General features: G+C 44.8%; 2 protein-coding genes across 2 annotated transcripts; both read right to left on the bottom strand.

The window, feature by feature from the left end:
• Window positions 1-5,220: 5,220 nt before the first annotated feature.
• fam222bb (family with sequence similarity 222 member Bb) lies at window positions 5,221-14,716 on the bottom strand. Its single transcript, XM_056610659.1, has 3 exons — window positions 14,401-14,716; window positions 13,009-13,136; window positions 5,221-12,890 (listed from the first exon to the last, which is right to left on the bottom strand). Exons 2-3 carry the CDS (start codon window positions 13,088-13,090, stop codon window positions 10,552-10,554), a joined length of 2,421 nt encoding a protein of 806 aa, XP_056466634.1. The 5' UTR covers window positions 13,091-13,136; window positions 14,401-14,716; the 3' UTR covers window positions 5,221-10,551.
• Window positions 14,717-14,837: 121 nt separating this feature from the next.
• flot2b (flotillin 2b) lies at window positions 14,838-25,516 on the bottom strand. Its single transcript, XM_056610660.1, has 11 exons — window positions 25,275-25,516; window positions 21,756-21,837; window positions 20,882-20,972; window positions 19,924-20,047; window positions 19,426-19,544; window positions 19,198-19,311; window positions 18,874-18,993; window positions 18,237-18,451; window positions 17,832-18,015; window positions 17,480-17,629; window positions 14,838-17,251 (listed from the first exon to the last, which is right to left on the bottom strand). The coding sequence occupies exons 1-11, from the start codon at window positions 25,321-25,323 to the stop codon at window positions 17,213-17,215; spliced, it is 1,287 nt and encodes a 428-aa protein (XP_056466635.1). The 5' UTR covers window positions 25,324-25,516; the 3' UTR covers window positions 14,838-17,212.
• Between the last annotated feature and the right edge of the window lie 35 nt (window positions 25,517-25,551).

The raw sequence follows: 25,551 nt of genomic DNA on the forward strand, positions 1-25,551 counted from the left end.
TGACCATTTTGTGTCAAAAATGGTCACATACGCGCAATACGCGCCATACGCGCATACGTCACTCGCCTAGATGAGTCCAATGTCCATGCAAGTGAACGGAGCGTTCCCTCTTCGTCATAACTATCAAACCAAATGTTATGTTATGTTACTATTTCCACCCAGAATAAAGAAAGTTGTCGGCCGTGGCTGTGTGTGTGTGTGTGTCTTGCCCCAGGATGAGGCTCCCCACGGTAAAGGCTCCAACACTTGGGTGTGTGTGTGTGTGTGTGTGTGTTGCCCCAGGATAAGCTGCGCTGGAGTCCGAGGTAGGAAACCCAAACGCCGCCGTGTTTGGGTGATAGAGTTTAGATCGGGTTAGATTAAATAATCTCGGATATAAATAACAATAATCGGGTTAAATAACTTCACATGGTGTGTCTGGTGTGTTTCCAGCATTCGTAGTGTTGATCAGCAGATATATAGTCCGCCAAGACGTTGAGGTTGCTTAGTAACCAGAGACTCTGTCCATGCAAGTGAACGGAGCGTTCCCTCTTCGTCATAACTATCAAACCAAACATCCTTCACATTCACCGAGCGAACATTATGAAAGTAAAATGCACATTTCTCGCTAGAAATGTTTCCATAAAAGCATTTAATGGCGTAACTATGTTACTATTTCCACACAGAATAAAGAAAGATGTCGGCCGTATGCTTCTGTCCAAGCTCACTACTCTCTGCCAGTGACGTCGGGTCAAGCTCAACGCTGATTGGGCAACGCGGCTATCGTCAGACGCGTATCTCGCGTACTTCGCGTAAAAAGTTCAATTTTTTGAACTCTTGAAATGTACGCGATATACGCGATATACGCGCGTATAGCGCGTATTGCGCGTAAATATACGCGCCACATACGCGCTATACGCGCGTACAATGTTGCTTATACGCTTAATACGCGTGAAACGCGTAATACGCGTATTAAACCAATGGTTCCCTATGGAAAAAATGGCGATTTGAGACGCGAAGTACGCGAGATACGCGTCTGGTGTGGCCGCACCTAGGGCAACTTACCTGAGGGATGCCTACAGGTTGACTGCAGAACCAGAAGCACTAGGCTGGGAGTCAAACCGCCCGGACCACCATTAGACCATCATGGCCCAGGGCAGGAGATCATAACACCACTCGCCAGTGCTCCGAGTGAGAGTGTTGAAGGTGTACCACGGCTGTATGTGGTCCCACAGAGGTCTCTGACCATCCTGGACCTGGAGAGATCACTGCCCCTCTGCCTGAGGAACAGGCTGCAATCCGGCATGATGAAGACCCTGTGTTTGCCCACCGGAAATCGGACATGCTTCAGGTGAGTCACCACAGCAAGTGTTGGGAAGGATACTTTTAAAATGTATCCAGTTACAGAATACATGCCAACAATTTTAATATGCAACGTATTCCGTCACATCACTCAATCTGAGTATTGTTTTCTGAATACATGGATTACTTCCACATTGAATTGCATTTGTGTAGGAATGCGGCATAAAATCTAATCTGGCCTATTCTGGTGCGTTCTTCTGTTCCAACTGGCTGAATGTCTTAGGCCCAAGTCTCCCTGAAAGTGCACTATATCATATAATTTGCTGTAGAGGAACAAAGCCGTCTTCCCGCAGCCCGTCAGGCCACATTCAATGGATTGAGAAAACGTTCTTATGGACCCTATTCATTTCTTATTTCCCATGTTATTTTAATGGGATGTTTTGCGATGAGTCATGATTATCTGAGGGGGTTCGGGACATGAAGATGCTTTTAGTGCAAATGACAGAAAGACATGTATTTGTCATTTTAGGCAATAAAATATTTAGGTAAACCGTAGCATTTTAGGCAAGGCAAGGCAACTTTATTTATATAGCACTTTTCATACACAAGGCAGACTCAAAGTGCTTCACATATAAACATTGTCATACAATAAAATAAAATAATAATAGATAAGTAAAAGAAAAACATATGCAAAGAAATGGGTAAATTAAAAAGGCATTTTAGTATTAAAATAAAAAATAGAGGCAAAGTTAAAAAGCTTTTTAGAAAGTGCAATGTATTTAAGATTTTAGCAGAAGGCTATAGCAAACATCAAAGTCTTCAGTCTTGTTTTAAAGGTGCTCAGAGTTGGGGCAAGTCTTAAATCCTCTGGGAGTTTATTCCAGCTATTTGTTGCATAGTAACTAAATCCTGCTTTCCCATGTTTTGTGTTTACTCTGGGGATAATTAACAGATTGGTCTCAGAGGATCTTAGTGGTCTAGAAGGCTGATGTAGTGGAAGCATATCAGTTAAATATTTTGGGCCTAAACCATGTAGGGATTTATAGGTTAGCAACATGATTTTAAAATCAATTCTCTGACCTACAGGAAGCCAATGTAACGATTTCAGAATTGGTGTAATATGATCAAATTTTTTGGTCTTTGTTAGAACTCTAGCAGCAGCATTCTGAACAAGCTGAAGCTTCCTCAGAGTTTGTTTTGGGAGACCTGTGAGGAGACCATTGCAGTAATCAAGCTTACTAGTGATAAAGGCATGTACAAGTTTTTGTAAGTCTTCGGTGGACATGAGCCCTCTAAGTCTTGCTACATTTTTAAGGTGATAATATGCCGATTTTGTAACTGATTTGATGTGACTGTCAAAATGTAAATCTGAATCCATGATAACCCCTAGATTTCTGGCTTTGATTGAGGTTTTCAGGGACAGAGAGTGAAGGTGTTGGGTTACTTTAAGCCTTTCCGTTTTAGAACCAAATACAATTATCTCTGTTTTGTCCTCATTTAGTTGAAGGAAATTTCGGCACATCCATTCCTTCACTTGCTCAATGCACTGGCACAGCAGATCTATGGGCCGATAGTCATTTGGTGATAGCGATACATAGATTTGCGTGTCATCAGCATAGCAATGATGGTCAATATTGTTATTTTGCATGATTTGCCCTAGTGGGAGCATGTAGATGTTGAATAAAGAGGGTCCTAAGATCGAACCTTGTGGTACTCCACATGTCACGTTGGTTGATTCTGATACAAAGTCGCCAATGGAAACAAAGTAGTTCCTATTTTGTAGGTAGGACCTGAACCAATTTAAGACAGTGCCTGAAAGCCCCACCCAGTTTTCTAACCTTTCCAGAAGTAATGTATGGTCTACAGTGTCGAATGCAGCACTGAGGTCAAGTAGCATTAGTATTGAGGTTTTGCCAGAGTCTGTGTTAAGACGGATGTCGTTTACAACTTTAATAAGGGCGGTCTCAGTGCTGTGCAGGGGTCGAAATCCTGATTGGAAGGTGTCATAGCAACCAGTTGATGCCAGGAAGTGATTTAGTTGCTGGAGGACAACTTTCTCAATGATTTTACTTATGAAGGGTAGATTTGATATTGGTCTGTAGTTGTTAATAATAGAGGCATCTAGGCTCCGCTTTTTTAAAAGGGGTTTAATAACTGCAGTTTTCAAAGCTTTTGGGAACTTGCCTGACTGGAGAGAGTTGTTAACTATCTGCAATATGTCTACTGCTAGGCAGTCGAAAACATTCTTAAAGAGGTTGGTAGGTATAGTATCAAGGCAACAGGTGGATGGCTTTAGTTGTGTCACAGTTTCCACAAGATTTTGAGAGTCTATAACATCAAAGCATGCCATCCTTGCCACGTAATTTTTGCCTGAACAGGGTGGTAGTCCAACATTTTTGTTTGACGTGGAGATATTGATGGCGCGTCTGATACCTTCAATTTTATCAATATAAAAAGCTGCAAACTCATTGCATTTCTGCGTGGAATGGAGATCAGGTGGAATTTCTGTTGGGGGGTTGGTCAGTCTGTCAACAGTTGCAAATAGGGTTTTTGCATTATTAGTGTTGGTTTTAATGATATTGGAGAAAAATGTTTCTCTAGCATTTTTTAAGTCTAAATTGTAGGCACGGAGGCTCTCTTTATAGATATCATGGTGAATATGAAGTTTTGTTTTACGCCAGATGCGTTCAACCTTCCTGCATTCTTTTTTCTGTGCTGTTACAGAAGCAGCTTTTCTCCAGGGTGCCTTTTGCTTTCCAGAAATCGTTTTAACCTTATAAGGTGCAATGATATCTATGACTTTCAAAATTTTCAAATTAAAGTTTTCTACAAGATCATCAGCAGAACATGGGTTTAGAGGTGGTAGCAAGGAGATGGCCTTTTTAAAAAGTACATTAGAATCTTCATTGATATACCGTTTTTTGACAGTGTTTGATTTTGTCTGTATGTCGGGAATAAAAGATATGTTAAAGAAAACACAAAAGTGGTCAGACAAGGAAGGATCAGTCACAGAGAGATCAGAAACATCTCATAAATAAATAAATTTTAATTGCAACATTTATTTAAAATATGAAAATATAAGACTTTATATTAAGATAAGTCATAATTATATACAAATAATAATCCATACATCGTTCTTCTTTAGACCGTTTCTGTTCAGGATTTTTTATTTTATATTCAGACTCGGGGGTCAAGCGGGATGGCCATCCTCTGACTGCCCCCCACATGGCTACGCCCTTGATAAGGGTATGTTTATGCAAAAGATATGACCAACAGACGAATTGACCGATTTTCCCCTTTCAGTTTCAATATTTATTCAGCTGTTAATAGCGGGAAAATAGATAAACATAAAATAATAGTCTGCGGGGTAAAACAGTGAAGATAAAAAAGTGAAAGTATAAATAATCCTGGATATCCAGGGTTGCATTATTGATTTGTTTCATACAGTTGCGGACCGGTCGAACTCCTTCTCCCTCATCCTGGTGCTGAATGTGTTCAATGCATCTGCATTTGTGTGTTTTCAAGCATACGTTTTATGCGGTTGTCTGTCCAAATATCAGATAGACGTTTCCGTTTTCTCTTTACTCCATGATGAGCCACGACTCATTTTCACACGACGGTCCGACAATGTGCTGATAGTCTATGAGTTACCGCTAATCAAACAATAATTCCCATAATGCGCAATTACGGGTGGGTGCCCGTTACGTCCAAAGAGGCGTATGCTTTTTAGAACTGGATCGGACCGAGATGCGCGTTCGCTTTCACATCTCAAGCGAACCGCACCAGGGTTCGTTTGGACGCAAACATAGACCACCTCTTCAGGGAGGTCTCGGCCGACTGATTTAGTGCGCATCAAAGTGAGGTGGTTGCATTCACACCAACGCAAACGTAGCCTACTGATCCAAGGGACCAATGACGTCGCGCAATGACCGACGGCGAGTAATGCTGACCTCTAGCGTCTCTAGCGTGGAACTACAGTTTACCGAAGTTGGACTACAACAAGCGCTCTTTCGATCCATGCGTTCTTGCGTATTGATATCAATCAGGTTATCGCCAACAGTGAGAAACACTTAGGTCAGACTTGGCCCACGGGGATATTTTAGGCCACTTGAATCCCAATTGACATGGGTAAAAAAGAGGCTCAACTTATGTTGATGTTGAAATTAACTGTCTTTCTTAAATGTGATGTCGGCATTTTCTTATCTTACGTTGTATATCGTGTGCTTAATTACCCGCAATAAATTAACTCATTAATTTCATATTTCTGGAATTGGTTACTATCCATTATTATCAATTGTATTTTCTTCTCTTCTTTCTGCGTCTCTCATGCTTCTTTGCTTAGAGTCGGTAAACTTCGTCGGTGGCATGTTGCTTTAAATATTGCCGCCATTAAGGATAACGGGTTACCACTATCTCCTTTCCTTTCGTAAAGGTTCCTCAGGAGTAACCTATGCTAAAGGAGGGTTAAAGGATGCATCGAGGCTCCTTTCCTAAGCATTTTTAGAATTCCAAACACCTTTCCTCCAAGTACTTCCGGGTCATCTCGTTAGGAAAGGGAATTTCCTATGCAAAAAAAGAGAATTCCTAGAGGCCAACATCTTACTGTCTGGCCCTGAACTTAACGACTGTCTCCATTTCCTTAACTAAACATCTCCCAGCCTGTTGAACTCTGGGACTGGGTGGTGGGACAATAAGGTCATTTTGGAAACCTAGGTTGCTATAGAAATTGTTTGAAAATAAATAAAACCATGGTCTGGAGGACATTATAATCAAACTGAAGGTAATACAGGATTGGATGGTTAGCTGAAGAAAATATAAAATCTTACCTTTCTAATTTAATTTCAGACTGAAGAAGCACACAATATTGCATGTATATTTGCATGTGTAAACTTGAGTGAAAACAATAAGCAAGGCACTTTTAAACCATTTTGACCATGGTTTATCAAATTATGTGATTTCAATATTGATCTGAAACGCATAGGTTGTCTCCTTTTTATTCGAAAACTGCATTTGTTTAATTTACTCACTGCAGACAAAAAAAACATCTATTTGATCACATTAGTTTTTTAGCTTGTTTTTAAAGTGAATGGATATTGTTGAATCCACTTTCATTGCATTAACTGCTTTTATTTAAGATCTGGCAGTTAAGATACAAATAATTTGATTTCCTATTGATTATTCTGTTATCAACTGCAAATCACAAATAAACGATTAGACTTAGCCTATCTATCCATCTATTCGACTAGGATAACATTGTGCAATCATACATGGTGAACATATAAATGATATGGCCATGAACACGGGCCCAAAATAGCCCTGAAAATTTGGCCAAAAGAAATACTGGGGACAATGACTCTTTTAGTCTTTTATTTTTACTCTAGTCACATCTTCACAATTTATTTTCACAGGCATTACTGAAGACCAGATGACTCTTGTCCACCCCGCCTCGATAAAACAAGCTATATTTCAAAATAAAAGCGCACACAGGTCTTTCAGGGACCGGGGTGGTTCAAAAAGAAGGGCGCTTGGTCACTTTGGTCAGTGAGCAGACGGCAAACAGTCCTATACAACACGCATTGCAACAGTGTCTAGAAATTGTGGCACACTTTGGGGCCGTGTCCCATGACACAGCATCAGTAGTTCAAAGAATTGTGACTTCCTCCCCCAAAAAACAAGAAAATCCAACAGTAATTCACCTTTAGTGCACCTCTTGCTCTCGGGTGTGCACCACTTGTGTGCAAGTACCTAAAGCCTCCAGTCGACCCTCAACACGCACATCCACACACATCACACGCGCCAGCCCTCTGACCCGTTTGGCCCCTGGCAGCACCCGTCCAACACGGAGGCACTTCATAGGACAGCTGTGGAACATGAATGTGGGGGGGCCCGGCACGGCAGAGCACAACCACGCTCAGGGAAAGGTTTGATGTCCCTCTGGTCTCATGTTCACCCCCCCACCCTTTCAACGTCTGGTGTCGTCGATGAAAAAATACGCACAGCAACGTACCAACGGAGAATTATCCAACCGACCAGCTACATTTATTTGTATTATTCAGGCCCCGGTGGCTCGCGGTTATGAAGAGAGAACTATGCCGCTTTGATGTTTTTTTTTTTTTGGACGAGTTTGATAGGATTTGGAAAGATGAGGCAGAGTACTCCAAGTGGGTCATCAAGTAGAGGTTCGGGATAGGGTTAACAGTTGAACAGAGTCAAACCGAGAAGTATGCAAATGACCACCGAAACAATCGACTCACACACACACACACACACACACACACACACGACTAGTGTTTTAAGATTCAACAGCAGCTTCAAGGGGCAGGCACGTCAGAGCCAAGAAATGTTACATAAAAAAAGAAAAAAAAACGCTAAAAAAGGAACCAAAGTAAAGAAACCCGAATCGTGAAAAAGCTAAGGCTTGAACCCCGAGGGTCGCTTCATGGCGCTCTACGCTCGCCCTCCCGTTCCCAGAAGGTAGAAGAGAGGAAGAAAGCTATAGGGTTTTACAGTACAGGACCTCAGATTAAAGCACGCTTAAAAACACTTGACCCTGGCCACTTGCTGCCCATCAGGGTGGTGGTTGGGGACCATGGTCACACGTGTCACGTTTGGTACCTCATTCTGACCGACTTATGGCTTCATGAAACAGTTAACAGAGAATAAGTTAAACCAAAAAAAACATCCATCAAGTACAAAAACCGAAAGAAAGACCGGTGCCGGAGGACTTTTACACAACTGGTATAGCCCAGTTCTACATACCAACAAACTTTTGGAACTCATGTTTAGAATTTACACCACGGTGGAGGGGAATTTTTCCATAATAGGTTAATACGTTGAGACATTTTTTTTTGGAAGAAACTGGGTTTTGTTGAAGTAAACAGCAACTACACATTCCTGATGGAGGCCATTTTGAATTCAAGTCTTTCCTCTAGATAAAACAATGAAAATGTAACACCCACAGCAGAAGTTATTAATGTCACATCCTGCAAAATAACGTTATCGTTTAAATCAAGGAGTTGTGTAGTGGATAACTATTGGAATAATTAAGGCTTATGAGGACCAGGGAAGTATGTCCCCAAGGCCTGTTATATTGTCATACTAGAAAAAGGTAAGAAAGTGGAGGAGTATACGCTAGACTGTAGCCCATTTAACCAGTAATCAAAGTGGGGAGGTTCTTTTCTCTTCATAGGTAGTAGATATACATTGAACAAAAGGATAAGGCTAGTGTTAAGCAGGTCAAGAGCCTTCTCTCACGCACGCACTAGGGATGGGCAAAATGATTCTTTTCCGGGAACTAGTTCTTTCAGTTCAGTTCACTATAACGATTCGTTTATTTGATTCGTTCGTTTTGATTCGTTCGTTACGTCAGATTACATCTTAAAAAAAATTAAAAATAAAAAAACTTTTTTTTATAATTTTTTTTTTTTTTTAATTGGTCGTGGGTCTGGATAGGACCGTCAAGACCGCAGTACGCCGTTTGGAGATGCCTGCTATTTAGTATGTCGAACGTCCCACCAATATTTATACCACTTGCTTACTCTCTATATTTCATTCATGGTTTTACATTTATAATTTTATTTTACTTTACATTTAATTCTTCATTGTTCAGGCATTACAGAACTTGCATGGTCATAAATAAAAAATACGAACTGCAGTTTAATTTCTTTGTTTGTTCTTAAATTGACGTAGAATGGAGCAAAGACTCCTGGGATTGGGAAATGCGTTTATCCAATAAACAGATGGAGGTCAAGTCTATTTTCGAAAAAATGTAGGGGGATATATGAGTCGAATGGTATGACCCAAGATACGTCAGAGAGAGAAAGCGCGCATATTCGACGGTACCGCCTTGTCATTGGTTTACCCAGGTGCCATTCCAACACCATTGCTACCTCTCATTGGCTGAATCTTTGAGGAAGTTGTAGACTCAATCAATATAAGTCGCGGGGAGACGGAGCTCTGTTCGTTTGTATATTTTATTTACGTGACCATATGTTTGGTTGATGTTAAAAAAAAAGAATCAAAGAACCAGTTCTTCTTGTTTTGGGGAACCAGTTCTTGTCGTTCACGTTCGGGATTCGTTCGTTGTAACGAATCAGTCGCGACCGACACATCCCTAGCACGCACACACTAATAATTACCATTTTGAAATGTCCTACATGTTAAAGCAATACATTGGTGCTAGAAGTAGTCTCGAACCATAACAATAGGCTTCCTTTCCTGATTTCATTTCTTGCTAGGGGTCAATTTTAGTTAAGAATCATTGACATCTATGAAGTCCATTCTGTAAAAGCCAACATTTCCATTGCACATAAGCAGAAGGTTTTAGAAAAGATAGTGATCATTTAATTCCTACACCTGTCCAACTATTCAAAATGTCCACTATGAATCAAGTAGTAACCGACAACATAAAACATAAAATAATAGAATTTGAATAAAAACCTTTGAAGACATCTCTATATAAAGTATTAATTAACCCTATCAGGATATGGCACTTGGACCAACGCAAGAGGAAATGGAAGATATAATTTCAGGGAGAAATATATATTGCTGTTGCCTTATGAATGCGCTTGCATTTAATCCATTACATGTGTGTTGAGTTCTGTCATTCTGCCTACACGAGGCAACGTGAAGTAGGCTCTGAAAATCCATGTGGCCGTTCAAGGAACCGCTCTGATACCATCGTTCACCGTTCCCCGAGCGCAGGAGCAACACTCCAAGTGTATTTAAAAGCCCAACCGGAAATCCAGAAAAATATGCGTAACCATCGTTGATTACAATCTTGAAAAGAAGATAAATTAAAAAGTATTATAAAACCAAAAGGACAGCCTAAATCTTGCTTCTGGGCATCCCTTCGTTAAAATAAAAAACAAAAAACGTTGCGCGATTCACCCTCGAGGTCATCGCTGCGACAGTGTCCTCCACATCTCGTTTTAAATAAGATAAATACAGAGAGCAGCACATTCATGTTTGCAGTAAAAACAGGAATCCATTTTAAAACAGTGGAACAATCTCTTCAATCCCTTCATGTGGAACAAAGGAAACAACGCACGACCTGAGGAATACTGTGAAGCCGCGGGCAGCCGGGCAGCCAGGAGACGCCCCCCCCCCCGCCCCCCCTGCGGCACGTACAACAAGGGGACGCAATCCATCACGTGCAAGGCGACGCGGGACGAGCACAATGGGGGGGAGGGGGGGGGGTGGGTGGTACACTGTGGGACGCAGCACGCACGAAACGTGACCCACTTTCCGTGTGCTGCTCCAGCGCGGCGTTTAACGGTAGCCCGCGTGGTGGCCCTGGATGCCTCGGCCGTTGCCGGGGTCCTGCACCTGTCCGAGGGGGGGAGGAGGAGGGGGACCCGGCTGCCTCTGCATCTTCTCCACCAAGTCCAGGCCTTGCTCGTGGTAGCCGGCCATCTGGAGGTCCCCGCCCAGGAACTCCATGCCCGGCATCAGCTTGGGAGGACCGCCGGCGTCCGCCTTCCCCGGCCGGTACTTTGCCCCAGGGTTGCAGTCCGTGGCGGCCCCGGGCGGCAGTCCCTGGAAGGGGACCGGGAGCTCCTGAGGACCGGTGCCCATGGCGGGGATGCCGGTCCAGGGCGGCTGCATGTAGTGCCCGTTGGCGTAGCGCATGGCTGCCGTGGGGCCGCCGCCGCCGACGGGGGACGCCGACGACTGGGGCTTCTCCGGAGGATGCTTGAGCGGGAAGGACTGCGCGGCGCCGGGCAGCTTGTGGGGGTAGCCGAGGTTCCGGGAGCCGGGAAAGCCGGGCTCGGAGGGAGCCTCCATCCGGGGGTTCTTGCAGGGGTTGACCTCCTCGTGGGACTGCTGCATGTGGGCCATCTGGTGCTGGGCCCAGCGCTGCTGCTGCAGGTTGAGCTGCTGCTGCTGCCGTTGATGTTGTTGTTGCTGTTGTTGTTGTTGCTGCTGTTGCTGCTGCTGGTGCTGCAGTTGTTGCAGTTGCTGCTGCTGTTGTTGTTGGGCCTGTGAGGGGTGTTGGTGTGGATGCAACGGGTGTTGGTGTGGTTGCTGTGATGGGTGCGGGTGAGACTGTTGGTGAGGGTGTTGGTGAGGGTGTTGCTGCGACTGCTGGGGTGGGTGTTGGTTTGAATGCTGTGGGTGTTGGTGCGACTGTTGACGAGCCTGCAGCTGTGGGTGTTGGAGCGACTGCTGCTGCTGCTGCTGCTTCAGCTGATGCTGAATGTGCTGCATCTGGAGCTTCTCTGTCTCTGCGTGGTAGGCAGCCATGCTGCTCATGGCGGCCATGCTGGCCTGTGGGTGCATCGCTCCGGCAGAGCCCTGGGCCTTGTCCGGTGGTCCCGTCATGAGGCAGGCCGACATGGGGCCCTGGTTGTGATTGGACACCCTGGAGCTGGCGTTGATGAGCAGGTTGCGGCTGATGGGGCTGGGGTTGGCGATCTGACCCTCGCACACCGACGTGGCGCCCATGCCCGCGCGGGCCTGGCAGAACTGGTTGATCTGGTTCACGATGCTATTGAGGTCTCCGTGCCGGTTCTGGTGCTGACTGCCCGCCATGGACAGTGGGATGGTTGAGGTAGATACGGTGATGTTTGGCGGGGCGTCCGCATCGGGGGGCTTCCGGTGGGGTCCGAAGACGACGGGCTGCTGCTGGAGGCCGTTAGCGTTGTTGTCAGGGGGCCCCGGGCCGGCAGCCTGGGGCCCCGGTGGGCCCTGGGAATGCTGTAGGCCGGGCAGCTGGACCCCGTCCGGCGCGTGGCGCAGATCCTGAGTCAGCCCTGGCTGTTGGAGTAAAGCTTGTTGGTGCAGGGCCGCCTGGTGCGGGTGCGGAGGCCGGTGTTGGGGCGGCAGGCTCGGCGGCCCCGTAAGCCCCTGCTGCTGCTGCTGCTGCTGCTGCTGGGGGTGGGGCAGGCTGTGCTGCCTCTGCATGCCTTGGGGATGAGCCATGATCTGGGTTTGCTGCTGCTGCTGCTGCTGCTGTTGTTGTTGTCCGGTCTGCAGCTGGGGGCCCATGCTCTGTTGTTGCTGCTGCTGCTGTTGTTGTTGTTGTCCTGTCTGGGGGCCCATGTTCTGTTGCTGCAGAGCTTGCGAGCGAGCCATACGCTGCTGCTGCAGAGCGTGAGGGTGGGGCATGGCTTGGGCCTGCTGTAGATTCATTGGATGAGCCAGGTTGTGCTGCTGCTGCTGTAGTGTCTGTGGGTGAGCCATCAGCTGCTTGTGGGCGGCCAGGGCCTGAGGCATCGAGGGGCCCTGCAGGCCGGAGGAGGGCTGAGGGAGGTTTAAAGTGCTTTGAGTGGCATAGGGTCCGTTGTGGGGGTTCATGGTGGTGGTGGGCTTTTGGAGGAGCCTCACGCGACCTCCGTCTGAGTCTCTGATGCCTTTGGCAGGCGTGCGCAGGACGGCGAGGAGGCCTGCTCTGCCGCTGACCTGAGAGGGGTAGGGGCTGAGGCGCTGGTTGGACCAAGACGTGTCCAGACCGTTGACCGTGCGCCGGATGTGCTTCCTCTGAGGTACTTTGACGCTGTTTGGGAAGATCTGGATTGTCAGCGGGTTGTTGGCGATTTTCTTAGCATAGGCGTCCAACTGTGCTGGGGTAGGGTAGTTGGAAGATCTCATTTTCTTTGTAGTTTCCCCTGGGAAACAAACACAGAGAACACCAATGAGAAAGAGCACAGAGCTGTAATGACAGCAGGAAGGTGGGGTACAGACAACAGACGCTATGTGGGGGGGGGGGGGGGTGGAAGTACTTACATTTCTGAAGCCCAGTGTTCATCTGCGTGCGGGAGAGAAGATGAATGGAAGCGTCACCTGATGCTGGCAGGCAGGCCAGCATGTCACTGTTCCACTAATGCAGCATGAGTTACTCTCCCCTCACCACACTGTGGGAGAAAATGTCACCAGTCAGATGTTTACAACCCTATATGTTGGTGTGAAAAGACCATGCCCTTGTTTCTGTACGAGACATGCAGCCGCATGACCTCTGCGAATGCTGCGAGTTGTTAAGTCTTGATTCTGTCACATAGGCGGGTCAATACATCAGAGACACTGGCCTTCCCTGTTGCGGATTAAAATACTTTATTATAGTAGAGATTAAAGTTAAAGCTATTAACAATAGCATGAGGGTGGTTCTTTCCTAATGTCTCAGTGAGACTGAAAGAAGGCTTAGTTGTGTCTAGTTTCAAGGTACCGTTTAATTAACAACTAGACAACCGTTTTTTATAGGCTACATACGCCCAAACAAAGAGGGAATGAAAAGCTTTAAAAGCAAGAGGTAACCTCAAATGATTGGCTTTTTATCCAAATTGCACGTACTATAGAAGTTTACATTCAGTCAATTTTACGAGATTCAATTGAAATTCTCGGCATATGCTTGGAATGCAACACTGAATTAATCACCTTGAATTCAATTCAAGACACAAATGTATATTTAAAGTAAAGCCGATAGATTTTCTACATGGTTAGCAGCGTTGTGTGTTACTCAACGACATCACGCGTAGGAGAAGAAAAACAAGTTGCATAAAGGGGTAGAAAATACGAGAAAGGTGTAGCAGTGAGAGGTTCTGGGTGGGGTGGTCAGTTGATCCTACTTTTCATCGAAGCACAGGAAGCGGAGATCACAGTGACATGCAGCTGTATGTCTTAGTATCACATGATAGCATGGAAAAAGGCCGATGGGGCAGAAAACCTACACGCCAGGAGTCAAATCGCCAGTGTTAAGATTTACACACAACCGTCTCCTGGAAACGGGTTCTATGATGACAATTTACCGCTGCACCGTCGGATTCAACTCTAAAAAAGCCCATTCCTGTGTAGACAGCCCGTAGCTTGGTGAGCCTAGCATTTGTCTAATGTTAGCGCTCCATCCTAAACCTGATGCAGCTAGTTCCCAGTGGTCAGCGAGCCGTTTTATTTACCACGGACACAAACACGTAGGCAACCCACACATACACTCTGAAGACAGCCCTTCCGATCATTCAACAACACAAAATGTGAGAAGGGTCCAACAAGAGATTTCCCTTCAGACAAGCACGGCAATAGGAAGTAAAGGTTTCTTTGTGTGACCAGGCCAGCTGGTCGGGCTAGCGTTAGCTCCGACTGTCCATAAATAACGAAGCACACAACATTCTCGACGAATATACTTACATCTCAATGTATGAGTTATGGATTCTCATTTTGTTGAGGTATATCGGTGCTATTTTTTGATAATAAAGTGACCATCCCCAGCTCTTCCTCGGTGTTTCTGCTGCTGCTGGATACGGCAGCAGCATTTACTGGGCATGCGCTGAAGAGATGTGTCGCACGAGGACCACATTTCTGTGTTTAGGCGGCGATGCTATGCGCCTGTCTGATAATCTTTCACGCCATATAAGGATCTTGTGGGAAAGCAGATATTTTTCTAAAATTTGTGCACCCGTTTTATTTCACTAGTAAAATTAATACACTTAGAAAAAAGCATTTCCCAGTATCTATATCATATTCATTTATTTTAACCGAACAGGTCTAAGACTTAAACAAGCTTTAACCACGTTTTAAATAATTGCAGCCTGATCCACATCGCAAATAGAAAAAAACACATCGGAGACTTTTAGATTAAGGATTTATTTGAGCGACAGAATAATGAATTGTCAAAAACGGTCAAATTAAGCACAAGGATGGCATGCACAATCTCGTATGGCCATTTGAGATATGTGAATTTATAACAAGCTAATAACAATAAGCCATTGGACAAAGATTTTCACACAGTGTCTTCTAAAAAACGTTTTGAATCAAAGCTATACATTAGATCTAGAGGTGTTAGGTAGGATATCCAATAAATCGATCATTAACAAATAACATCACAGTATTTTTGGAGTACCCCTATAGTTGAAAGGAGTGGAGAGAAATAATTTGACACTGAAAATCTCACTGTCATTCCACCTTGGCTCATACTCATGCTGTATCCAAGAACAAGAGTTTAAAAGTAACGTAAAATACTCTACGTTTGGCCGTGTCAGAGTAAGTACTGAGTACTAGTAAGTTGTTTTAAGGGGGGTAAAGCATGTCTCGGGGCATACTATTGTGGCTTCCTGAGAGGCTGAAGTATTACTTCCAATACCAAACCCACCCACACATATGCCTGTTAAATGGATCTGAGAACTTACAACTACAGCCTTAAGAGATCAACTGGATGCGTTTGGTGTGAGGCCCCAAGTTATTGATGGATCACCCCAAGAACTTAGGTTGGGCCCATCGGGGATTCTTCCTGATTGTCGTTAAGAGAGCAACAGGGGAAGATAATCACGAAATAAACAGTACAAGCTTTGTGATCGGGAGTCCATCCGGTATGGCTCATGACCTGAAAACGTCCTAATGTTGCCTTTGAGCTCAATGGACACAGCCATAGAAGCTGTGTAACCTATAAGGATCTGGAGACACAAGTCACGTGACCAATCAGTGGAAGGGTGTCCATGCATTAATTACAGAGTGAAGGTTAACGGGAAGCAACACCACACAAACGACTTAAACAGAACAGCTTGCAGAAGTCAGTCCCTAAACGTCAACGGCCTTCAATGTTTTTGTTTCATACAAATGAAGCCGGCTGATAGAGTGGGTTAGTTTTACTAGTCCGAACAGCATAGAAACGTGAAAGTATTTAATATAATAGGATAATATTGACCAGCAGTATTTGAACAGTAAATATGTATACGTATATATATATCTCTGGCACAAGTATAAAAGCATGAGGCAGACCAATTAACTGTAGAAACATGGCTTGGACTCTATTTTATGAATAGAAGAATTTATGAATAGAACAGTATTATGTCACCAGTCTTCTGCTATTACCTAGTTATTCGCTTGATAATAATTAAAGAACCAAACATAGCCATTTTGCCACTTACTTCCAAAACCAATCAATTCACATCAAGCGCAGCGTTCACTGTCCCTACAATCCACACGCTGAAATAAACATCCTAGGAGAACCAAGCTGACACCACCCTCATTCCCTCCTTTAAACACCCCGTTACCGATACGTTCCTTATATGGGACCAATTTACTTAGATTTTACAAAACATATATACTCAATATCTATATAAGAAGACTCTACCACAACAGAGCGCTGACACAAATTATGTATTCCTTTCAGTTTGATTTCCAAAGAGGAATAAGAAGTGTAATTTTTCTACGACTAACATAAGTCCTTGTGATACAAATTAGTAAAACTAACATTTGGTACAAATCTCTGGCAAGTGATGTGTTCCCCACGCCAGACATTTTTACAGTTCGTTTTTTTCCTCAAAAAATAATTTTGAGCACCTCTTGCATTAATTCGAAATGTATGCACATACATAAATAAAATAACCTGAATAAGAGTTTAGAGATCAAAGCTTCAAAAACATCAGGGTGAACCATGGCGATTGTAGACAAACAATCTAGTGTTAGTAAGGTAGTTGAGGAGGGGAAAGTGAGGTTCACTTTTAGCCAATATAGAGAAAGAGAGAGAGAGAGAGAGACATGTGAGTATGAATCAAAAGACCAGGGCAGATAACAACAAGAGAAGGAGTCTTGTTACCATGGTGATGTTGACCTACGGATTAATTTAAAACAATAAAAAAGGGTTTGAAGGTAAGGGGTTGGGTAACAGGACCTACTCCAATTATCAAGCATTTAAAAAACGATGTCACTTTAGCGTAATGCACAACTCAAGAAACTATAAACACAAAAAAATGTAAAGGATGATAACAAATAAAACGTTTAAAAAAAGGAACAGCAGTACATGCTGATTTTCTGGTCCTGTAGAAAGTAAGGCACCAGAGGTCTTCTCAAAACCCACTTGTTTGATATATATACATATTTATATATGTGTATTATATATATATATATGTATATAAAAACAAGTGAATTCCTCAAGTGTATTAAAAGGCAGTCTATGAGAGTGCATACAACTGATGTTGGACTGATGTGGCGTCACTTGTGTTTAGGCTTGAGCGTTGGTCATCTTCTGCAACAATGGCATCTGTTCAAAGGAGCAGAGGACATGCATCACTGTATATTTATTCACGACTTCTGTAGATAAATACTGGATCTGTTAAAAAAAAACATACACAGAGAGGCAAATATATCATCGCTGGATTCAAAGAAACTGTCAATTCCAGGAACTGTTTGAGGGCAGTGTTCCTCAATGCACCGTGGCGGTCTGGTCCTGAAACCCTTTGCGGCCTTTTCTGACTGCCGGCAGGCTTACCTTGGAGAGGTCCACGCCAGTGAGAGCGTTGACGGTGACCGGAAGCTCGGCCAACAGGCGGGTGACCTCGCTAGTCACGCGACTCCCATCGCCAGTCATAATGATGATCTCATTGGTTCTGGCCAGAGGAGCGGCCACCTTTGCTGCGATCTGGAAGGGGGGAGGGGGGAGGGGGGGGGGAAGAAAATGGGTCGGGGTGAATGAATGAATGTATGGATGAGGAACGAATGAGATAACACAGTGATCATACTCTAGCGAGTTGAACATGTAAGCTTGAATGAAGGTTGTGTGTGTGTGCAAGCATGCGTGAGTGTGTGTACTGTGTATGCATTTGTGTGCATGCATGCGTTACCTTGGGCAGGGCCTCCAGAACTAGGGCGGTCTGGGCGGCCTCTCCGTACTGCAGGTAGGCGGCGGCCTTCAGCCTCATCTTCTCAGCCTCGGCCCTTCCGATCGCCTCGATGGAGCCTGCCTCGGCCTCTCCGATCTTCCGGATCTTCTCAGCCTCTGCCTGCGCTGTCAGCACCCTCTTCATCCTGGGCAGAACAACAATAACACAACTTCATTATGCGTTCCATACATATACGGCAGGTGTGGACCACACACACACACACACACGCCGTACAACCACACGATTGGAGCCTCATTTTCTCCCGGGCTCGGTAGAACACTGTGCTGTTGTGCGAAGTTCCGAATCAAGCGGATGTCAAGTGAAGTGAACGAAACTACGTTGAGGTGCGTGTGAAAAGACACTGACTTCTGTCCCTCGGCCAGCTGCTGGATCTTGTAGGCCTCGGCCTCGGCGGGCCTCTTGACGGTGGCGATGAGCTCCTTCTCCATGCGGTCGATCTCCTTCTCCTCGATGGTGATCTGCTTCTTCCTCTGCACCACCTCGATCTCGATCTCCTCCAGCCGGATCTTCTGCTGCTCCTTCGCCCCCTGCAGCTCGTAGGCCAGCTGGGCCTCTGCTTTCTGTTGGAGGAGACAGCGGAGGAGAAGGGGTCAGGTGTTAATGTTACTGCCGTCCTACTTTACCTTCTGCTGTGTCCAGTCCGGGACCCAGGAAGGGTAATTGCATCTTGTCACGTTCTATAAAACACACAGCTTAACACATGCACGCACACACAAGACACACATAAAAAGACAAAACACACAGAAATACGCATTGCACGCACAGAGACGAATACAGGCTCGCACACAGACACACACACGCATGAACACATGCACGCGCACACACACACACACACACACACACACACAAACACGATGCTCCCGTCTTACATACTCAGGATGAGCAAGCTCTTAGCAACCATGGTATCCACTATCGCTAATTAGCCACAGCCTCCATAATGCATTAGAGGCAGGATAAACAAAATAAAACCTAAGATGCAAACCTTGGTGTTGACTTCCTGGTTGAAGGAGGCCTTCCGCAGCTCCAGCTCTCGCTTGGAGTCGGCCATCAAGGTGTCAGCCTTGAACTTCATGTCCATCATCTCCCTCTTGCACTCGGCTTCCTGTGGTGGGAAGGAGTGCCGGGGACAGGGGATGCATTACGACACCTGTACTCCCAGGTTCCCAGGTTCCCAAGATGGTTATGGTTCTACCTACTCCCCGATTTCCATGCAAAACATTTTATAAATAAAGTTCGACTTTCAGAAGGTCGATGAATGGATGATTTGATGGCTGAACGATCTTAGGACACAGCCGTGTTCACGTACCCGGATACCAGCATCCCTTTCAGCCTCGGCCACACCGATATCAGCATCTCTCTGGACAGCCGCCGTCTGAGTCTTTCCCAGGGAGCTCAGGTAGTCTACTTTATCGTACACATCCTGGAGAACACACACGCGCACACTTTCAGGAGCAGCCAGCTTGGCGTTGGCATGCAAGGGAAAATACTTGGGTGTCACTATGTTTGACGTTGTGTCTGTGACTTTTGTCCATACCTTGATGGTGAAGCTGAGGATCTCGATGCCCATGCGTCCCACGTCGGGGGAGGCCACCTCTCTCACCAGCTTAGCAAACTGGTCTCGGTCCTGGTAAATCTGCTCCACCGTCAGGGTGCCTGCAAAATGCAAACACAAGACAGGCTCGGCACCACATCTAGAAACAACCACACAGTGGGGTGCCCGAACGAACTTATGATCACTTAGTTCCCTTTGAGTTTGCCGACCTTAGCGACTAATGAATGCCAGTGCTAGGTTGGTTGTGAATACGTCAATCAGTTACGCGACTGCCCATAGTTGGTCATAACCACAAATCGCGAATGCAGCTCTGAAATGTGGCCAAATTCTGAATCAAATCCTGAACATTGGGAAATACATAACTGTCCAGCCAGGGCCAGACTGAAATTAACTGCAAAACACAACCTTGAGTATCTGGAAGGTCTCTCAAGGCCATTCCGGTACAAGCACTCCCCTATAAGCACAGAAAAAGGTCCCTACCAAGGATGGAGCGAAGATGTCCCTCCAAGGTTTGCAGCACCACAGCTTTGATCTCAGTCACCGTTTTACTCAGGAACTGTTCACAGGCAATAGCCAGCAGGTCATGGTCTGTCATGATTTTTACCTGGAGAAATATACAAAGAAACTTGCATCACATCTCACCTCCAAGTGTCTTTAACAGGGGGGGCAGTAGTGGTTAAGTCAGCACGACTGTCTCTTGCGGGTTTGGGTCGGGACCCAAAATGGGTCATGAGCCAGTTGGAGGTGGGTAGCGGCCTCACTCTCAGAAAACTCTGATGGTTCTTTTCCCCCGTTGTACGATAGGGCCGTGGCTTGACTCGGTGCGGCAGCCCAGCAAATCTGGGATTTGCACCCCCATTACAACTTGAAGGTGTGTCTTTAACCGACGACGCTTTAGTCTTGAGTTGATGACACAACACAGACATTTATTGTAATATTGTATTGTATTTTATACTATAGGTCTACATTCCTAACATGTCTTTTGGGTCATGAAATGAAAAGATTTGAGAGCCCCATTCGCTGTTTGACTCCCAGACAGTAGAAAGGTTTTGGTGTCAAACTCCAAAAGTCTGCAGACTACTTTCAAAAACCCTTTAAGGCCCTGATACACCAACCAGATTATCGGTCGTCGGACAGTCTGGCGAGCTCGGTGACCGGAGTCTGTTCGGTGTTAGCCGTGCGATCGGCCGCCGTCAAAGCCTTCTGCGATCTTATCAAGCCCGTCTGGGTTCTTTTCCGCTGACTTCACATGTTGAATCGGCCATGACCATGGTCCGACTGCCTTTTCTGACGACGATCGGCAGTCGGAATGGTGTGTCAGGGCCATAAGGAAGATTTCCCTTTATCCCCCTACTTGCTGCTCAATGTATCGCAATTCACATTAAGCTCTTTCGGATAAAAGTGCAAGGAGCCACTAGGTGATATCAAAAGGTGTTACCTGAGCCACGCCTGTGACAGTGATGGCCACGCCCTCTGCCGTCTCTACATCCTCACACCTGGGCTGAAGGGTCATGATCTCCAGGGTTATCCTTTCGGGGGAATACGGGTTGAGACACAGAGCACCGGGAAGGTCTACTGGCAGCATCAGGACGGCTCAACGCTTCATATGACTTAGTGTGTGAATGTGAGTGAATTAATGTGAGAATGTGAGCGCATGAATCAATGCTGGAATGGGAGTCATTCAGTGCCATGTTGTAATGGCTACACTTTTAAAAGAAATATACCATATCTTACATTCCCCATTTGTTCCATCAATGAAACAAAATGAGAAAGCGGAACTCAACACAGACAATAAACACCACTGAAGAAGAAATGGGCCAACGGAAAAAACCCTGCCGATACAGGAAGTGGCCCACCGTTGGCAGTGTGGTCTAGAGTCATTAGTCAAACTATGTTGTAAACTGCAAAAATGCGAGACAGTCACAGCAAACGAGGGGTTTATGGCCCTTGAGAGGGGTCACAGAACACTTCACACATCCATGTAGGGCAACAGTCAAACAGCACTGGAGTAGGAATGCACCAACCTGCATACAATTCATTAGAATAATTACAGTGGTTGGGATGTGCGATAATAAATCAACATTTATTTTGCACATATAAATCCAATTTCAACTGTTAATCTAAAGTCCAGGAAAAAAAACATCATTGAGAGATAAGCAAATAAGTTAAATACGAACAGCCAAAGATATAAATAAGTAACTCGCTAACTAACTAAAAGGTTGCCAACAAAAACCCTTCCTAACGGGCGTCAGAGTCCAGAGACCGTCTGATTGGCTTTGCTGAATGATCGATAACGTATAAGTGAGCGTCACCTCTGTGTGTCGGAGATGAGGCACCACGCCCAGGCCCAGCCGCCCACCATGTAGGTCTTTTGGTCCGATCCACAGCACCCACCTGCGGGTACAGAAGGGAACAGCAACGGGGCCGTTAGTGGAGAACCAAACAGGGTGCCCTTCTCTTTCTGTGCGATCCTGATCGTTCAGAGTGGGAGTCATGATGCAACTTAAATTCTTCGGCCATTACACTTACGCTTTATGGGAAAACAGGATCTTACACGATTATGTAATGACGATTTTATCCAAAGCGTCTATGAGTACATAAAATCTGAGCATGGAAGTGTGAATCCGGCCCCCAATCCTGGCGTTTAAAAGCATTCTCCACCAGTTGAGTTATAGCACCACATTGAGTCGTTTAGGAGAAGCTCCCATTCAAGGTGACCATGTGAGGTGGAGGACAATCAAACCATAGAAGAGTGAGAAAAGGGGGAGAGAGTAAATGAGGCATTCATTTGCAAAACAGGGTTTTGACCATTGATAGGCAGCTTATGGTTTAACCTATAGCCCCATGTGTAGACTCACCAGGGCCTCTAGTAACCCACTAAAGCAATGGTTCTGGGACATAGATGTAGGCCAAAGTATTTACTTCATACGTTTGTTCCATTATCATCATGTGACTAAAAGCGAATCATGTGCGAAGCGCCTATTGTGAAACCTTCAACCCCAAAACCTAAGCCAAATGACATGTGATGAGTGGAAAATTCCAGCTTGGGCCAATAAAGCAAAAGTCAGTTTGTTTATGCTGCTGCCAAACACTGCCAGCTGATTACACTCGGCTCTCGCACCGTGTATAAAATCAAGAGGGACTTATGTTTTCTCCACCTTGTATTTAACCAATGCAACATACTGTAGCTAGATCGAATAGCCTTTATTTATACAAACTAAAATAAATGAATGACTATTATCCAATCTGGGAGGATTTCCGAACATTGTGTTTAGAAATCTCCAACACGTGTTGTTGACATGCAATTAGAATCGTGTTCTATACAGAGGATCGCTTTGTTTACCAAAGTTACTGATCCATCAACCTTCCACCTGAGGTGCAGTTAAAGTATGGGTATATCCTTTTACCATCCAATGCATAAACTGTGAAGAATCTTTCCTGAGGATTGGAGACCAAGGAGCAAACGCGGTCATAGATTGAACAGCAGTTACAGAAAAAAAAGTGAATTTGGGTCTGTTTAGAGGAATACATTTTTTTGCATAGAATACAATTAAAACGCTTGAACTGGTTGCACCTGTTTGCCCAGAAGGGGAACCATCTAGAATGAGGCATTGTTTAGGTAAGGCAGGTTTTGAGGTTAACCTTCGTATGAGTTCCAATGGTTTTACAGAGCGCACAACCCAATATTTAATTTCCCGATTCCCTCTACGTTCTTCTATATGAATCTAATGGAAGTAAAAAAGTTATTGTAACAAATAAGGCACAACAAACCCTAACACGCTAACTGATTGACCGCTCTGATTAAAAACATTGACGTAGTTCTAAAGAGAAAAACTAAGCAGATTTTATTATTTTTAAGCGGATCTATAGATTTAACTAAACTGATGGTCAGCCTATTTCCCTGGTGTTTCCCAGAATATTCTGGGAGGCTTCAAACATATTTAAGATCCACCAAGCCATCCACACAACCTATAAAATAAGCTAATTGATTTCAAATGCCCAATTAAATAACAATCATTCTGGGAGCCTTTCCTGTCTAATTAAGCCCTTCCTGGCAACCTGTAAATACATTTCTAACCTGATAATATATATTCCTTCTACAATAAACTGTGAGCTGTTGACGAGTATGAGCTTGAGAATATTGTTTCCATTGAGAGTTCAGGTTTCTGAGCCTCTTGAACTCCTAAGGGGGTGGTCAGATCGAATAGCTATGCTAACAGATAGACTTATAAAGTGTTTCTCACATGTTGGTACCCCTAGGGGGCTCACTGAAGATTCACTTTGAAGGATTGCAAGGGGTAATTGGAAAATTCTGTACAGCAAAAAGGAAAGCATGAGTACCTGCAGAAAGTAATGCAAAAAACTGAAACACCTAGATGTGGTCAGGTTCTGATTTACATGCACAAGCTCTGACCCCCTTCTGTGGCTTTGTGCTTTTCCGGGGAGAAATAAGCAGTTGAATCCAGCAGTCATAAGCCACCCATGATTTATTTTGTTGACTATATAAAGAGACATCAGGTTGGGTCACAAGAAGCGATGTGAAAAGAAAACGGGTTTCCCTCTCCAAAATGTTTTGTGCTGATGAAAGGGTCTGCATGGCTGAAAAAATTAACTTCAAGATGGTACCTGCCCGTAAACAAAGTTTGAGAACCACTGCACTAATATATATAGCCATTTCAAATCTCCAATCGTGTTACAATAGGGAGCAATGCCATTAGGTACTAGCCTTGCTAACCACCAGGTTAGCCCTAATGATAGAGCTTGAACATTAAATATGTGTAGTTTAAAGCAAACAGCGCTGTCTTTCACCTGAGTCCACCACTACCTGTAATTACATAGCAACAACCAGTCGAACAGGAGGAGCAGGGGGCTGAAGAAATTATAAGTCTCATTGCTGATAGTCTAGGATTATCACAATACGGTCAGCATTTAGAGACTGACACTCCCATAGGGTGAGTTGTTGGTCCTAATACTTTCGTAAGATGTTTTAGGAAGAGCATGGTGGCTTGTTTATAGTAATGACGGACCCTGCTGACCATATGCAACAGGTGGGCCTCAGAGGTTTAGAGGTTAACTATAGCTTAACCTTGGTAGATGGATATGGATTATGAGGGTGTCTATGAAGTGTAAAGGATTCAGACAATCTGTCTAGATCTAGCAGAAAATAACTTCTCATCAAGTATGTTGTCTTTATTTCATAATGGCAATGGAGGCTATTCGGACCCTAGAAATGTAGCAACTATCATAAACCAACTATTAAATTGACCAGAATAATAAAATCCCTATTTTCCATCATCTGGGTGATATTATAGCTTAATATTTGTGAAACAAGTAAGAACCAACGGGCTTGACCAAGTCTCACAGCACATGTTATCACACATTTTACTGGATCCTCGTTCACTTCTAAACCTATTACGTACTTCTTAACCTGGATTTGTGAAAATGAACTTGGAAAACAAGGCAAAGGGCCTACGATATAACGTTACAGACACACAGTCACTGTTTTAAAGAAACTAACGGAGTAATTGTATGTGCCAGGGTCGTTCCAGATCAACACACCCACACCCACAGCAACTGTTAGCTTAGCTCGCGTAAATCTGGCGTCTTTAAAGGGATTGTCATGCAGGGATTTGAAACGCAAGCATGACTAGAAAAGCAGTGCACATCCCGCTCGACATTGATACGCGGGGAGGGGAAACACTCCACATACAGCGACGACAGGAAACCACCAATCACATGGGTCCCGTGGTTTACAACAGCGATAGATATCCTGATAAACAAGGCTACTAGTGAGTAGCTCCGCGGCTAGGATGAGAAGGAGCGACACCTACCAGACACGACCAGGGCTTCATTTGGTCCGACCGTGAGGCAGCTCCCCATTTTCACTCGAGATGTTTATCGACAAGAAAAACGCAGCACGAACGGTTGGACAACGTAACACTTGGTCTTGTATTCCTGTGGTCTTTAATGATAGTCGACAGTGTAGATACGAGAAAAGCAGTTAGAGCTCCACACAGCGCGTCGCAGAAGAAACCAACACAACTGCCCCCGCCCTATGCACCGCTCACTACGTGCCCTAGCTGACGTCACGTGTGTCAACAGCAAGAC

Source organism: Gadus chalcogrammus, chromosome 16 (assembly GCF_026213295.1).
Source record: "Gadus chalcogrammus isolate NIFS_2021 chromosome 16, NIFS_Gcha_1.0, whole genome shotgun sequence".
Classification (NCBI taxonomy): Eukaryota; Metazoa; Chordata; class Actinopteri; order Gadiformes; family Gadidae; genus Gadus; species Gadus chalcogrammus.

Bases quoted from the DNA above. Each gene is read 5' to 3' on its own strand.
- fam222bb (XM_056610659.1), bottom strand. From the start codon at position 13,090: ATGCTGGCCTGCCTGCCAGCATCAGGTGACGCTTCCATTCATCTTCTC. The intron at 12,891-13,008 runs GTAAGTACTTCC...TTTGTTTCCCAG, and splicing joins GAACACTGGGCTTCAGAAAT to GGGAAACTACAAAGAAAATG.
- flot2b (XM_056610660.1), bottom strand. From the start codon at position 25,323: ATGGGGAGCTGCCTCACGGTCGGACCAAATGAAGCCCTGGTCGTGTCT. The intron at 21,838-25,274 runs GTAGGTGTCGCT...CTGTACCCGCAG, and splicing joins TGAAGCCCTGGTCGTGTCTG to GTGGGTGCTGTGGATCGGAC. The intron at 19,545-19,923 runs GTAGGGACCTTT...TGCATTTTGCAG, and splicing joins ACATCTTCGCTCCATCCTTG to GCACCCTGACGGTGGAGCAG.